Source organism: Coregonus clupeaformis, chromosome 39 (genome assembly GCF_020615455.1).
Source record: "Coregonus clupeaformis isolate EN_2021a chromosome 39, ASM2061545v1, whole genome shotgun sequence".
Taxonomy (NCBI): Eukaryota; Metazoa; Chordata; class Actinopteri; order Salmoniformes; family Salmonidae; genus Coregonus; species Coregonus clupeaformis.
Genome location: NC_059230.1, coordinates 11,243,565 through 11,258,304, shown reverse-complemented (window position 1 = coordinate 11,258,304; position 14,740 = coordinate 11,243,565). Strand labels below are relative to the sequence as shown.

Genomic DNA, 14,740 nt, shown 5'->3' with positions numbered 1-14,740 from the left:
ATTTAATCTGTATGTTTTCCTTTGGGTGTTGTGGGTTTTTGTTCCTTGTCAGTCATTGTTACTGTGGACTTTACGAATCGTCTATTGTTTTGGTTTTGGCACTTTAATTAATAAAGTCAATCATGTTCGCTCAACACGCTGCGTATTGGTCTACTCCTTTGGAAGACGATCGTGACAATGGATGCCTACAGCAGGCGTCATATTTTTGATGCGCAAAGACATAGTCACTCGATGGACATTCGATGTTGCCATTAATAATCAGATAACATTGGCAATAGGCTAGATTTGTTCCTACCAATCTAAGGATTAATTTCATACCCCCATGTAGCTATAGCTCAAACACAGACCAAATCGAAGCTTACCTTGTAAGATGTTTGCTGTTTGGTGAAAACATTGTGTAAAATAAACATTTTGACTCTCAGGGGTGGTGATCAATAACAGTAGGTCAAAGGCAGAAAAAATAAGATATCCTCATGATCTGTGGAGTCCCTGCTTTTGGTGTGTATCAATGTATTCCGTGTTTATTTCATTTATGCTTCACAACGCTAACCGGAATGTAGGTAGCAACCATCTTGAAATGAGGTCATCGACTCGGCCGGCCCTTATAAATCCGTATGCCCATATATATTTTTTATTTTTATTTATTTAACCTTTATTTAACCAGGTAAGCCAGTTGAGAACAAGTTCTCATTTACAACTGCGACCTGGCCAAGATAAAGCAAAGCAGTGCGATAAAAAACAACAACACAGAGTTACATATGGGGTAAACAAAACATAAAGTCAAAAATACAACAGAAAAGATATATACAGTGTGTGCAAATGTAGCAAGTTATGGAGGTAAGGCAATAAATAGGCCATAGTGTAAAATAACTACAATTTAGTATTAACACTGGAATGAAAGATGTGCAAGAGATGATGTGCAAATAGAGATACTGGGGTGCAAATGAGCAAAATAAATAACAATATGGGGATGAGGTAGTTGAGTGGGCTAATTTCAGATGGGCTGTGTACAGGTACAGTGATCGGTAAGGTGCTCTGACAACTGATGCTTAAAGTTAGTGAGGGAGATAAGAGTCTACCTCATACCAAAGATTTGAAGGCACCGATCAATAGCCAAGATACTCAGCTTTTCGCAGACACCCCGCTTTTGCAGATAGAGGCTACCGTTCCCATACCAGACTGAATTGAATTTTTAAAATGGAATAGTATCCCCAAATATGGGGACTTTATATTTAAGAGGTTTTAAGATGGGGAGGCAGACACAGTATCATACATACAGCACTGTAGAAAGGGGAGGGGATAAACTACCTCAGCATTTGATTGACACACAGCAGAACCTGAGTAACTCTACTCTGCCACCTGAGAGGTCAACATCCTGTCAGACAAGAATTTCTGATATGCAGTTATGTGCTATCAGCTTTAATCTAAAACATTGGGTTGTCTGTCACTGGATGCTGGTTTCCCATAGTTCAGAGTATGATTCATGATGACTCTCTGGACTTTGACAGTTGGGCGTCTGTGATTCTTTCACAGTCAGCTGATAAGAGCATCTGCTAAATGACGTAAATGTAAAATGTAATAAGACACTAGGGCTGTATTCACTAGGAAGCAAACAGAAGAAAAAAAGGTGAACTTGTCCAATATGATACGTTAGTTTTCTTGCAAAAAGTTTTGCTAGTGTGTGCACTAATGAATAGAATTGTAAGGTCATGGTTTGTCGTAAAAGCAGACGCATGCATGTGAGCTATGTATGAGTTTGAGTTAACTCTTTGATTTACTTTCTCGGTTTTATTTAGGATTAGAAGACGTTTTAGATATTTTTCCATATTGTTTTATTAAGCAATATGGCCTGAGGGGATGTGGTATATGTCACGATTCTCTAAAGCAGAACCCAGAAGCAGACCAGGACAAGGTGAGTAGAACGAAGGTGAGTATTTATTTACAGACTCAAAGGTGGGAGCAGAATAATCCAGGAGACGGAGCGGGCAGCGGAGGTGAGTTGGTGGGAGTGAATAGGCAGATCCAATGGTGTCACAGAAGCCACCGACGACCAGGCAGGGGTGGGGTGAATGACTGTAGACAGAGTAAACGGAGGTGAGTACACGGCAAGCAAAAAGTACAAAACTAACTCTAGTAAACTTGAGGCTGATACGCTGACACAACATACTGTTCATGGCTAACGATCCGGCAGGGAATGGATGTCAGGTCAGAGCTTATGAAGTGGAGAAGTGATGATCAGGACCAGGTGTGCAGATAGCTGATGAGATGCAGGTGCGGGTAATAGAGAGATCTCCCGCCTAGCTTCGTCGCCTGGCAACCAGACAGGGTGCGTTCAGGAACCTCAGGAAACAGACTCCAGAACAGAAAACAGGCAGAAACAGACTCAGGAAACGGGATTCATGACAGTACCCCGCCCCCCCCCCCCCTCCGACGAATGCCACCGGGCGGACTACCCGGAGCGCCAGGATGGAGGCGGTAGAAGTCACGAAGGAGGTCAGCATCAAGGATCTGATGCCGAGGAATCCAACTCCTCTCCTCAGGACCATACCCCTCCCAGTCCACGAGATACTGGAAACCCCGACCCCGCCGTCTGGAATCCATGATGCGGCGCACAGTGTAGACAGGACCACCTCCGATCATCCGAGGAGGAGGAGGAGGCGAAGGGGGCAACAGAGGACTGAGGAGAACAGGCTTGAGGCAGGAGACATGAAAGGTGGGATGGACTCTGAGCGTTCTAGGCAACTTGAGTCGAACCACAACAGGATTAATCACTCTCTCCACCACAAACGGACCAATGAACTTCTGTGCCAGTTTCTTCGACTCAGTCCGCAGAGGAAGATCCCGTGTAGCCAACTAGACCTTATCTCCGATGGCATAAGCGGGGGCTGGAATACGGCGACGATTCGCCTGGAGCTGATACCGGTCAGAAACTCTAAGGAGGGCCTTTCTGGCCCGATGCCTGGTCCAGTGGCAACGACGAATGTGGGCCTGGACAGAGGGAACCGAGAGATCCTTCTCCTGAGAAGGAAACAAGGGAGGTTGGTAGCCGTACAGGCACTGGAAGGGAGACATCCCAGTGGCAGATGTAGGGAGAGTATTGTGGGCATACTCGACCCAGGGCTACTGAGAGACCCAAGAGGTGGGGTTAGAGGAGACAAGGCAGCGCAGCGTGGACTCCATCTTCTGGTTGGCTCTCTCCGCCTGACCATTAGATTGGGGGTGAAATCCAGATGTGAGACTGACTGTAGCTCCAATGGCCAAACAGAAGGACTTCCAAACAGCAGAGGTAAACTGAGGACCACGGTCGGAAACTATGTCACTGGGCAACCCGTGGACCCTGAAAACCTCCCTAACAGCTTGGAGATGGGAACAAAGTGGGCGAATTTGCTGAATCTGTCCACAATAGTCAGAATGACCGTGTTCCCATCAGAAGAGGGCAACCCAGTGACAAAGTCCAGGGCCAGATGCGACCATGGTCGCCGGGGAATAGGTAGGGGATGAAGAAGCCCAGTGCTGGGCCGATTGGTACTCTTATTCTGCGCACAAACTGGACAGGCAGCAACAAACCTCCGGGTATCTTCTCCCATGGCAGGCCACCAAAATCGTCTGCGCAGTAACGCCATAGTCCGAGCCACGCCAGGGTGACAAGCCATCTTGCTGGCGTGGGACCATTGGAGGACAGCAGAACGGACAGACTCTGGCACAAACAACCGACCGGGTGGACCGTTACCGGGACCGGGCTGCGTCCGAAGGGCCGCCATAACCTCCTCCTCAATCCTCCATGTAACTGCTCCCACGACGACGACGTTCTGGGGAAGAATCGTCTCAGTCTTGGCCCCACTCTCCTCCGTCTTGGAGAACATCCGGGACAAGGCGTCCGCCTTGCCGCTCTTGGAACCAGGTCGGAACGTCAGGGAAAAATTTAAGCGTCCAAAAAACAAAGCCCACCTGGGCTGACGGGAGTTGAGACGTCTAGCCGATTGCACGTAAGCAAGATTCTTATGGTCAGTCCAGACAACAAACGGTGGCTCCGCCCCCTCCAACCAGTGGCGCCACTCCTCCAAGGCAAGTTTCACTGCGAGAAGCTCCCGGTTACCCACATCGTAGTTTCTCTCTGCAGGCGAAAGCCGACGAGAGTAGAAGGCACAGGGATGGAGTTTACCATCAGTGGAGCATCGCTGGGACAGGATGGCGCCAACCCCCACATCAGACGCGTCCACTTCTACGACAAACTGACGGGAAGTGTCAGGTTGAGAGAGAATTGGGGCGTTGGTGAATCGGTTCTTCAAGTCCAGAAATGCTCGGTTTGCCTCAGGATTCCAACAGAAGGTTCTGGTGCTAGAAGTCAGAGCAGTTAGTGGAGCGGCCACACGGCTGTAATCACGGATAAATCTACGATAGAAATTCGCAAACCCCAGAAACCTCTGGAGCTGCAATCTCGTACCGGGCTGGGCCCAATCCAGAACCGCCCGAACCTTCTCTTGGTCCATCTTGATCTCTCCCCTGGAGATGATGTACCCGAGGAAGGATGTAGTGTGGGCGTGAAAATCACACTTCTCTGCCTTCACAAACAGGCGGTTCTCCAATAAACGCTGCAGGACCTGCTTGACATGCTGGACGTGGCTGGAAAGCTCCTTCGAGAAGATGAGAATGTCATCCAGGTAAACGAACACAAAAAGACAGATCATATCTCTCAGAACGTCATTCACCATACTTTTGAACACTGCTGGGGCGTTGGTCAGTCCAAACGGCATCACTTGGTACTCGAAATGTCCCATAGGTGTATTGAACCCAGTCAACCACTCGTCCCCCTCTCTGATCCGGACCAGATGATACGCATTGCGTAGATCAAGCTTCGTGAACACAGTAGCACCCTGTAAAGAGTCGAAAGCAGAGCTCATCAAGGGCAGGGGATACTTGTTCTTGACCGTAATATCATTCAAACCCCGATAATCAATACATGGTCGAAGAGAGCCATCCTTCTTACTCACAAAAAAAGAATCCTGCTCCCAGGGGTGATGACGAGGGACGAATGAGACCAGCAGCAAGAGACTCCTTTATGTAGGTCCCCAAGGCTTCACGTTCAGGTCGAGAGATACTGTATAAACGTCCCTTGGGAAAGGCAGCTCCAGGAAACAGATTAATCGCACAATCATAAGGTCGGTGGGGAGGAAGTGACAGAGCCTTCTGCTTACTGAACACTTCACCCAAATCGTGATATGTTTCTGGAACCGGGGCCAAATCTGGGGGGGGGGGCAGAATCAATGACCCGACTGGGAAAAGCATGGGAACAGGCAGTCCTAAGGCAGTTAGCATGACATATAATGCTCCAACTAGTTACCTTACCCGTCACCCAATCGAACGTGGGATTGTGTTCTCTCAGCCAGGGGGTATCCAAGAACCAGGGGAACATGGGGAGAATGCAGAATGAAGAAGGAGATAACCTCTGAATGATCCCCTGACAACAGCATCTTCACCGGTTCAGTCCTCATAGTGATACGTGCCAAAAGACTGCCGTTCAGAGTGGTAGCTTCAATGGCTTTCGGTAATTGCTCCTTGGAAAGCCCCAGCTGTTCCACCAAGTCGGCATCCATAAAGCTGCCATCGGCACCTGAATCAATAAAAGCATTGATCGCTAAACTCTGATTCTTGTTCATGAGGGTTGCAGGAAAACGGGGACGGACAGGGCTATTGAGAGGCTGAAACTGGCTCGCTAAAAGTCCTCCCAAACTTATATAATTATATATAATTGGTCATTTAGCAGACGCTCTTATCCAGAGCGACTTACAGGAGCAATTAGGGTTAAGTGCCTTGCTCAAGGGCACATGGACAGATTTATCACCTAGTCGGCTCCGGGATTAGAACCAGCGACCTTTCGGTTACTGGCACAACGCTCTTAACCACTAAGCTACCTGCTGCCCCAACTTAGCGAGCCGAACAGTTTAACGAGCGCTGGGGACAAGCGGAGATGTAACGTCCCGGGCTACCACAGTAGAGGCAGCTGTTGGTCTCAAGTCTACGTTGGCGCTCCTCCTTGGTTAACCCGTGCCGCCCCACTTGCATGGGTTCCGGATCTGGAGGCAGGACCCCTCCTCTAATCCCGTGTGGTGAAAAATGATCGGCACGTTCTGGTCCACTTCCTGACCCGAATGGTAACCGAGTAGCTGAGTGATTGGATGGCCCCCATTGCTTCTCCCTCCTTCTCTCTCGGACTCTGTTATCCACCCGAATGGATAATGCAACCAAACTGTCCAGGTCACTAGGCTCAGGATAGGAGATCAGCCCATCCTTGAGTTGCTCTGACAACCCCTGATAAAAAAATCGCTTGTAGTGACTCCTCATTCCACCCACTCTCCACAGCCAATGTCCTGAATTCAATAACATAGTCTGCTACACTGCGAGCTCCTTGGCGAAGCGAGAACAGACGCTTAGCTGCGTCCTTACCTCGGACTGGAAGGTCAAAAAGCCACCTCATCTCTGCCGTGAACTCCTGGTATGACGCCAGGCAGGTCTCCTGTCGTTCCCATATGGCTGAAGCCCACTCCAGGGCTCTACCACGCAGCAGTCCAATTACAAAAGCTATCCTGGCCTTGTCTGTGGCATAAGAGTTGGGCTGCAGATCAAACACCAATCCACACTGCATAAGAAAAGAACGGCATCTTCCCAAATCCCCTTCGTACTTATCTGGCGTCGGAACCTTGGGCTCACGGAAGGGAACAGCTCCAGAAGCGGCAGGCGAGAGGAGTGAAACAGGTGGTGGATTCTCTGCCAGCAAACTGAGCTGAGCCTGGATACTCGTCAGACTGGCAGAAAAGTTCAGAACCGACAACGCTATCTCCTGTAGCGCCGTGCTGTGTTGTCCCAACATCTTCTCCTGATGGGTAATGGCATGGCGAACGGAGTCCAGGTCCGCTGGGTTCATCCTTGGCCGGATCGTTCTGTCACGATTCTCTAAAGCAGAACCCAGAAACAGACCAGGACAAGGTGAGTAGAACGAAGGTGAGTATTTATTTACAGACTCAAAGGTGGGAGCAGAATAATCCAGGAGACGGAGCGGGCAGCGGAGGTGAGTAGGTGGGAGTGAATAGGCAGATCCAATGGTGTCACAGAAGCCACCGACGACCAGGCAGGGGTGGGGTGAATGTTCCGGGAGAATGACTGTAGACAGAGTAAACGGGGGTGAGTACACGGCAAGCAAAAAGTACAAAACTAACTCTAGTAAACTTTAGGCTGATACGCTGACACAACATACTGTTCATGGCTAACGATCCGGCAGGGAATGGATGTCAGGTCAGAGCTTATGAAGTGGAGAGGTGATGATCAGGACCAGGTGTGCAGATAGCTGATGAGATGCAGGTGCGGGTAATAGAGAGATCTCCCGCCTAGCTTCGTCGCCTGGCAACCAGACAGGGTGCGTTCAGGAACCTCAGGAAACAGACTCCAGAACAGAAAACAGGCAACACAGGTAGAAACAGACTCAGGAAGCGGGATTCATGACAATATATGGCCAATATACCACGGCTAAGGGCTGTTCTTAGGCACCCCTCAACACAGACTGCCTGGATACAGCCATTAGCCGTGGTATATTGGCCATAAATCACAAACCCCTGAGGTGCTTTATTGCTATTATAAACTGGTTACCAACGCAATTAGAGCAGTAAAAAGAAACGTTTTGGCAATACCCGTGGTATACGGTGGCATTCAGGGCTCGAACCACCCACTTTATAAATAGGATTAGAAGAAGTTTTAGATATTTGTCCAGTGTTCAAATTAGGGAGTTTTTTTTTATTTCATTCACAGTGGAAATTCATTTAGAAGACTCTGCTTTGTTTTCGGCTGGCACTCTGAAACTGTGTTCCATTCTTTAAATGTTTCTACCTGAAGACATGGCTTCTCCCAGTGGTCTATTATCTGAATTATTATTATCTGTCTGGATGTCTTCACTGAGCCAGTCTCCATCCCATGTGGCCACAGTTTCTGCCTGGCCTGTATTAAGAGTCACTAGGGAAAGCAGTGATGTTTGCCATTGTCCCAAATGTAAGAGGGTATTTAAAGGATGTCCTGATCTCCTCTAGAACTCACTTGCTAAAGAAATGAATAGACGGAACAGTCAAGCAATCTGGTGTCAAATCTGGAGGTGTGCTCTACTTCGACGTCTGCATGGGGAAGAAGCTCAATGCCCTGAGGTCCTGCCTGGTATGTCTGACCTCTTACTGTGAAACTCACCTGGTGCCTCATCAGAGAGTGGAGAACCTGAAGGACAGGACGTATGAGAAGCACAAGAGACTCCTGGAGCTGTTCTGTAGGAGCGACCAGACGTGTGTGTGTGTGCTGTGCATGGACACTGACCACAGAGCTCACGACATTGTTCCAGCAGAGAGAGAGAGAGTAAAGCCATGTAGGTCATTTTCTCATTCTTCTTTCTTTTTGACTAAATCGTTTATTTCTTTTTTATTTTCTTTCTGCTTCATGATTTCACTGTGGTTTGTTGTCTTTTTAGCCAAGACAAATTCATATCCACATGGTAGAATGGCTATAGTAATTTCCTGATTCTGATTCCAATTCTGGTTCTAATTCTGGTTCAAATTCTGATTCTGTTTCCATTTCTGATTCTGATTCCAATTCTGATTCTGATTCCTAGGCTCTGATGAAGAAGAGTGAGGCAGAGGTGCGTCAGATGATCCAGGTCAGACTGAAGAATGTGCAGGAGATCAAACCCTTCGTATAGCTTAACATAGTAAGTTCTCATGATAAGCATGTTGCATAATGTTTATCTACTATTGCTGGTTCAGTCCCATTAGCACAACAGGATGTGAATGTTTTTCTAAAGTATTTCCTTGTTGTCATCAGACCAGTTCCAAGAAATAGATAAAGGATAGTGTGCAAGTCTTCAATGGGATTTTCTAGGTGGGGTATCACAAGGTTCAATTCTTAGACCAACCACTTTTTTTATTTCATCAGATAAGTTCAAAGAAAGAGAAGATGGAGGATGGAGTGCAGGTCTTCACTGTTCTGGTGCACTGCATCGAGAGACGCCAGGCTGAGCTCATCGAGGTGATTGAGGAGAAGCAGAAAGCAGCAGAGAGGCAGCCTGAAGACTTCATCAAAGAACTGGAGCAGGAAATCACTGAGCTGAAGAGGAGAAGCACTGAGCTGGAGTGTCTGTAACACACCGAGGACCACCTCCACCTCCTACAGGTCAGTGTCTCTTTCTCGATACTGGATACATTGTGTATTACAGGATGTAATGTTTCATGTCTAAAGTCTTTGTCCTGTTTCCTGTGGTAGAGTTCAATGTGTTTGTAATATGCTTTTTGTTACCTTTCGACAGTGTAAGCCAGAGCACAGAAGAAGAAAAATACATCAAGTTTTCTTATCTATCTTCTGTGTCCTCATAGTTGACGTATCCTTGCACCCGAGCACTGCCAACCTCTGGTTGGTCCTGTCTGAAGATGGTAAGCTGGTCTGGGACGGGGACACGAAGCAGAGCCTCCCGGACCTACTGGGAGGTTGAGGTGGGTTTGTACTGAAATTGAAAAACCATTTAACCTAATGAAGGTCTATTGAGACAAAAATACTTGTTAAAAGACATTCAATCTGTGGAGCATCAGGATCACCAAAGGGCTGGAGTTTGTTTTATTTTTCAGTATACAGTTTCTGTCCATGCACCTGGTGATACTGTTGGTATAGGTAATCGTACAGGAACCTTACCTATAGGTATTAGAAATGCTACTACAAGACTATAAGTGTGTGAGTTATACTTTTTCAATTGGTCCAGGTCAGAGACGAGACAGCTTGGGAGCAAGGCGTGGCCATGGAGTCCATCAACAGGAAGGGTGTGGTCACGCTGAGCCCCGAGGAGGGCTATTGGATGATATATTTGAGGAGAGGAAGTGAGTAGAGACAGTCTGTGTTAATCCACCTAGGAGAGAAACCGTGGAAGGTGGGGGTGTTTGTGGTTTACGGTGAGGGGATGGTGTCATGTGATGGGCAGGTCACCTATTTATTAGTTCACGGGGAAACCAGTTCACTGAGAGAGTGTTACCTTTGTTCAACCCCGATATGAGTGACAGCGGGAACAACAAATCGCAGCTCATTATATGTTCTGTTGGTGTTGTCAATGGTGGCGGGACTTTGGATGACGACATCATAATATTATATGTACTTTGCTATGGACAATCCATTTCCTTTTGAAAGCGCCCTAAAGAGGACAATGGAAAACAAAAGAGGTTTTACTTAAATGTTTAAAAGCAGAGCCTCTTTATTGATACATAGCTATTCATATTTACCTGATCTGATCTGGGCTATAGAAACGACTTCTCTGTAAGATTCACATGTTCTTTTGTTGAATTAAATTAAATTATGGATGCTCTTTTAAATGTAGCTTTCTTGTGTTTTATTTTTGCCTAAGAAACCAATCTGTCAATCTATGTTTTTGGAGCAGAAGAGAGAGGGTAATGCAGGGTTTCCCAAACTTGGTCCTGGGGACCCCAAGGGGTGCACATTTTGGTTTTTGCCATAGCACTACAAAGCTGATTCAAATAATCAACTAATCATCAAGCTTTGATAATTTGAATCAGCTGTGTAGTGTTAGGGCAAAAACCTAAACGTGCACCCCTTGGGGTCCCAAGGACAAAGGTTGGGAAACACTGGCCCGGTAATGCGACTATACAAACCAATCAAATCATTATCTCATGTCATGTACTGTATCCCTCAGTGACCTGCGGTGAGGTCTGAGGCAGGCTAGGATTAGTATAGGAGCAGGTAGGACACTGAGACTGCGTCCCAAATGGCACCCTATTCCCTATATAGGGCCCTGGTCAAAAGGAGTGCACTAAGTAGGAAATAGGGTGGCTGGGACAAAAACAGGAGAGAGAGAGAGAGAGAGAGAGAGAGAGAGAGAGAGAGAGAGAGAGAGAGAGAGAGAGAGAGAGAGAGAGAGAGAGAGAGAGAGAGAGAGAGAGAGAGATAGAGAGAGAGAGAGAGAGAGAGAGAGAGAGAGACCTGATTTATTGTAGATGCAGGATTTCAGCAAACATGACTTGAAAAACATTCACGTTGTAGTCATTTAGCAGACACTCTTATACAGAACAACTAGGGTTAAGTGCCTTGCTTACGGGCACAGACAGATTTTTCACCTAGTCGACTCAGGGATTTGAACCAGCAACTTTTTAGTTACTGACCCAAAACTCTTAACCACTAGGCCCTTATTGAGCCTGTGTCAGATGTTGAGTGTATATTACAGTATGTTAAATCTTGTCCTTTTTTAGTGTCAGTAGATTATATAAAATTAGACCCATGAAAGATAATAAAACATCCATTGTATTGTAAATAAAATTATTTATTTAAAACATGTGGTAATAAAAATATTTCCATAATTGCATATACTTTAAAAGGGTAATCAGGAGGAACAGTTCACCATCCAGTGGCTTCATCATTGTGCACGCCTTCACACACACACAAAATCCCTCACACACACAGTATATACACACAGTATATACCCACAAATTCCAATTTCTGCCACCTTGGCTGCGTTTAGACAGGCAGACGAATTCTGTTTTTTTTCTCTCACTAATTGGTCTTTTGACCAATCAGATCAGCTCTGAATAAAGATCTGATGCAAAAAGATCAGAAATCAGCTGCCTGTCTAAACGCAGCCCTTGTGACTTCATCTATGGCCCACTGGGCACACACTGGTTGAATCAACGTTTCCACGTCGTTTCAATTAAATGATGTTGAACCGACGTTGAATTGACGTTGAATTGACGTCTGTACCCAGTGGGGGGTATGTGTGCGGAAACAAACACTTACACCAAGAAACACAGACAAACATGTCTTCCTTCATAACGCGATATCAGCAAAGAGAGAATAAAATAAAATAAAATTGGTACAAATAAATGAGTTACATGTAGGGGATGACATGGGGGTAGACAAATATGAAGGATCTGTTTTTACACAAACTTCTTATTTCTTAAAGGGACATTTCATCTTCATCAACACCAGCAACACCAACATCAACACGTGACCGACGGCTCGATTCGGTCTTATGTAGCAACATTTGAAATTGTGTTTTTTACAGGAGGCAGGATTCCTGAGTGCATGGTGCTTCACATTCAGACCTGCATTACAGCATCATCATACTTAGTACACCTAGCAGGATCAGAAGAGCTATGGAGGAGAGAGAGAAGTAGAGAGAGAGAGAGAGAGAGAAGTAGAGAGAGACAGAGAGAGAGAGAGAGAGAGGTAGAGAGAGAGAGAGAGAGAGAGAGAGATACAGAGAGAGAGACAGAGAGAGAGAGAGAGACAGAGAGAAGTAGAGTGAGAGAAAGAGAGAGAGACAGAGAAGTAGAGAGAGTGAGAGACAGAGAGAAAATTATTTAACCTTTCATATTGGTTTTCTACTCTAAGTAACATGGGATTATTTGAGATGAGTTACTACGGTAACACATTATAATAACTTCCATGAATTGCAATGTTATGAATGGTCATACATGTTCTTGCAGTGCTTTTAATGCTTATAAATTATTTTATAAATAGTTTATTAATGCTTAATCATGTTATCAGTTATCATTATAAAGTGTTAGTGATGCTTCTTATGAGCTTATTACCTTGAGACAGGGTGTGCTGCAGGACAAAGGCGTGGCTAGAGGGAGCAGCAGTAGTGGTGGCATTACCAGTGGTGGTGTTGGCGTTCAAAGAGTTGGTCACAGTAGCGTTGGGGTTGCCCAGGTCCACCCCTTTACCACTGAACAGGACAGCAGTGGGACTACCCAGTGTTCCTGAGGGAGGAGAACAAGGAGAGAGAGCGAGAGAGAGAGAGTTAGAGAGAGAGAGAGAGAGAGAGAGTGAGATAGAGATAGAGAGAGTGAGATAGAGACGGACAACTATACACTGATCTGAGGTCAGTTTATCATTTTCTCCAGTAATGGTTAATGTGAGAATTTGGGGAGGGGAAGCTGATCCTACATATGTACCTAGGGGAAACTTCACCCGCAGCGTGTTTGGAAGAGTGCCTCACCGTTAGTGAAGTTCCCTTTTAAGATCATGAGGAAGAAGGTAGTGGCAGAGCCCCGGGTGCTCGTGGTCACCGTAGCGCTGGGGACAGTAGCATTGAAGGTGCACTGGATGATCTGATCGTTGACTGAGCCTTGAACGGAGTTCACAGCCATCTACACAACACAACAGCATTAACCAAAATGAACATTAGACAAATGTCAGTAGGCCTACACTGTAGAATTGGTCAGGTACACTGTTATTCTCCCAGGCAGTTTCCCAAATGGCACCCAAGTGTATATGCAGGGAATAAGTGTGAGAATTGGGATCAAATCCAACTTCAATGACCACCCAGAAAATATGGAATTCAAGTTCATGAATACTGATACTTGTGCTCTCAATATCTTGTCCAACTCATCAAACTCATTGATTGAATATAGTTAACTTCCTGAATTTGCCTGGAATCAAATCACGCCCTGAAAGGCTTTCCAGAAAGTCACAAACTAAACACTGTGTTCTGATTGGTCCAACTCACCGTGTTGATGACGGACAGACTTTTGTTATCGAGGAGAGCAGTGAAGAAATTCACGATGCCGTTGTTGTTGGCACACACATAGGTGGTGTCATTACCGCCCTGTAGAGGAGAGAGAGGATGAATTCAAATAAATAAATAATAATTTTAAAAGTATTCATTTTGGCAATTTCTTCCCAATTCATGAATAAAATGTAAATGTCAATACCCCAAATTGACAAAATCCAGAATTTCCTAAAGTTAAAATGACCTCTCTCCCCAACCCCAACTCCCTTGTCCTTTGTATTGTAAAATGTATAGTAATTCTAAAGGCAGTTTCCCATACCTGTGTGGAGTCTGTGGACAAGCCTACAGCGATGTAGCCGCTGGACACTCCTCGTAGCAGGAAGGAGAAGGTCTGTCCCGAGGACTGCTGGGTGGAGACGAAGAAACAGGAACCAGCCACGGACGGATCACAGTTGTCTGGTACAGCAGCACAGAACTGAGACTTTCCACATTCCGCCCTTGAGATGTTTCCCTGTGTATGAAGAGTTCATCATTAGTTGCTGTCATGTTTGTCATTCCTTTTGAAATAGTGTAGTATATGAGTGCAAATGAAACTCCCAAACAGGTACTTTGCTAAATCTGCTTTCTGTTTCCATGGCAGCGGGTGAGGTTTATTGTTGAAATCCTTCAAATTTGCTTTAAATACAGTTTGATATCAGAGAGAGAGAGAGAGAGAGAGAGAGAGAGAGAGAGAGAGAGAGAGAGAGAGAGAGAGAGAGAAGTAATGATAATTTGTTGAGAGGAAAAAAAGATTGAGAGGAAATGTGTGGTTCCTTTTTCTAGTCAGAGACTCTGTGAGACCAGTGAGACATGTAGCCTAGGCAACTCACTGAGAGAGTTGTGACGGTGGTGTTGACAATAGGTGCCACGGTCGTAAGAGTCATTGTTGTGTTGGGTCCCGTAGTAGTAACATTAGCTGTACTTGTGACGTTCTGGGCCGGTGTTGTGTTGGGTCCCGTAGCTGTAGCAGTTCCAGTGCTCTATCTGTCTGGATGTCTTCACTGAGCCAGTCTCCATCCCATGTGGCCACAGTTTCTTCTCATCGAGGTGATTGAGGAGAAGCAGAAAGCAGCAGAGAGGCAGCCTGAAGAGTTCATCAAAGAACTGGAGCAGGAAATCACTGAGCTGAAGAGGAGAAGCACTGAGCTGGAGCGGCTGTAACACACTGAG

General features: G+C 46.1%; 1 protein-coding gene and 1 long non-coding RNA gene across 3 annotated transcripts; one reads left to right on the top strand and one right to left on the bottom strand.

The window, feature by feature from the left end:
* The first annotated feature begins 8,259 nt into the window (after positions 1–8,259).
* LOC121554580 lies at positions 8,260–10,359 on the top strand. Of its 2 annotated transcripts, XR_005997728.1 has the most exons (5): positions 8,260–8,398; positions 8,642–8,737; positions 8,962–9,198; positions 9,399–9,515; positions 9,779–10,359. It is a non-coding gene; the product is annotated as an uncharacterized LOC121554580 (long non-coding RNA). The 2 variants fall into 2 exon arrangements; XR_005997727.1 differs by having other exon boundaries at positions 9,399–10,359.
* Positions 10,360–11,568: 1,209 nt separating this feature from the next.
* On the bottom strand, positions 11,569–14,454 carry LOC121554736 (putative ferric-chelate reductase 1). The gene is made up of 6 exons (XM_045211810.1): positions 14,401–14,454; positions 13,851–14,042; positions 13,529–13,627; positions 13,019–13,169; positions 12,609–12,779; positions 11,569–12,168 (listed from the first exon to the last, which is right to left on the bottom strand). Exons 1-6 carry the CDS (start codon positions 14,452–14,454, stop codon positions 12,125–12,127), a joined length of 711 nt encoding a protein of 236 aa, XP_045067745.1. The 3' UTR covers positions 11,569–12,124.
* Positions 14,455–14,740: the final 286 nt, after the last annotated feature.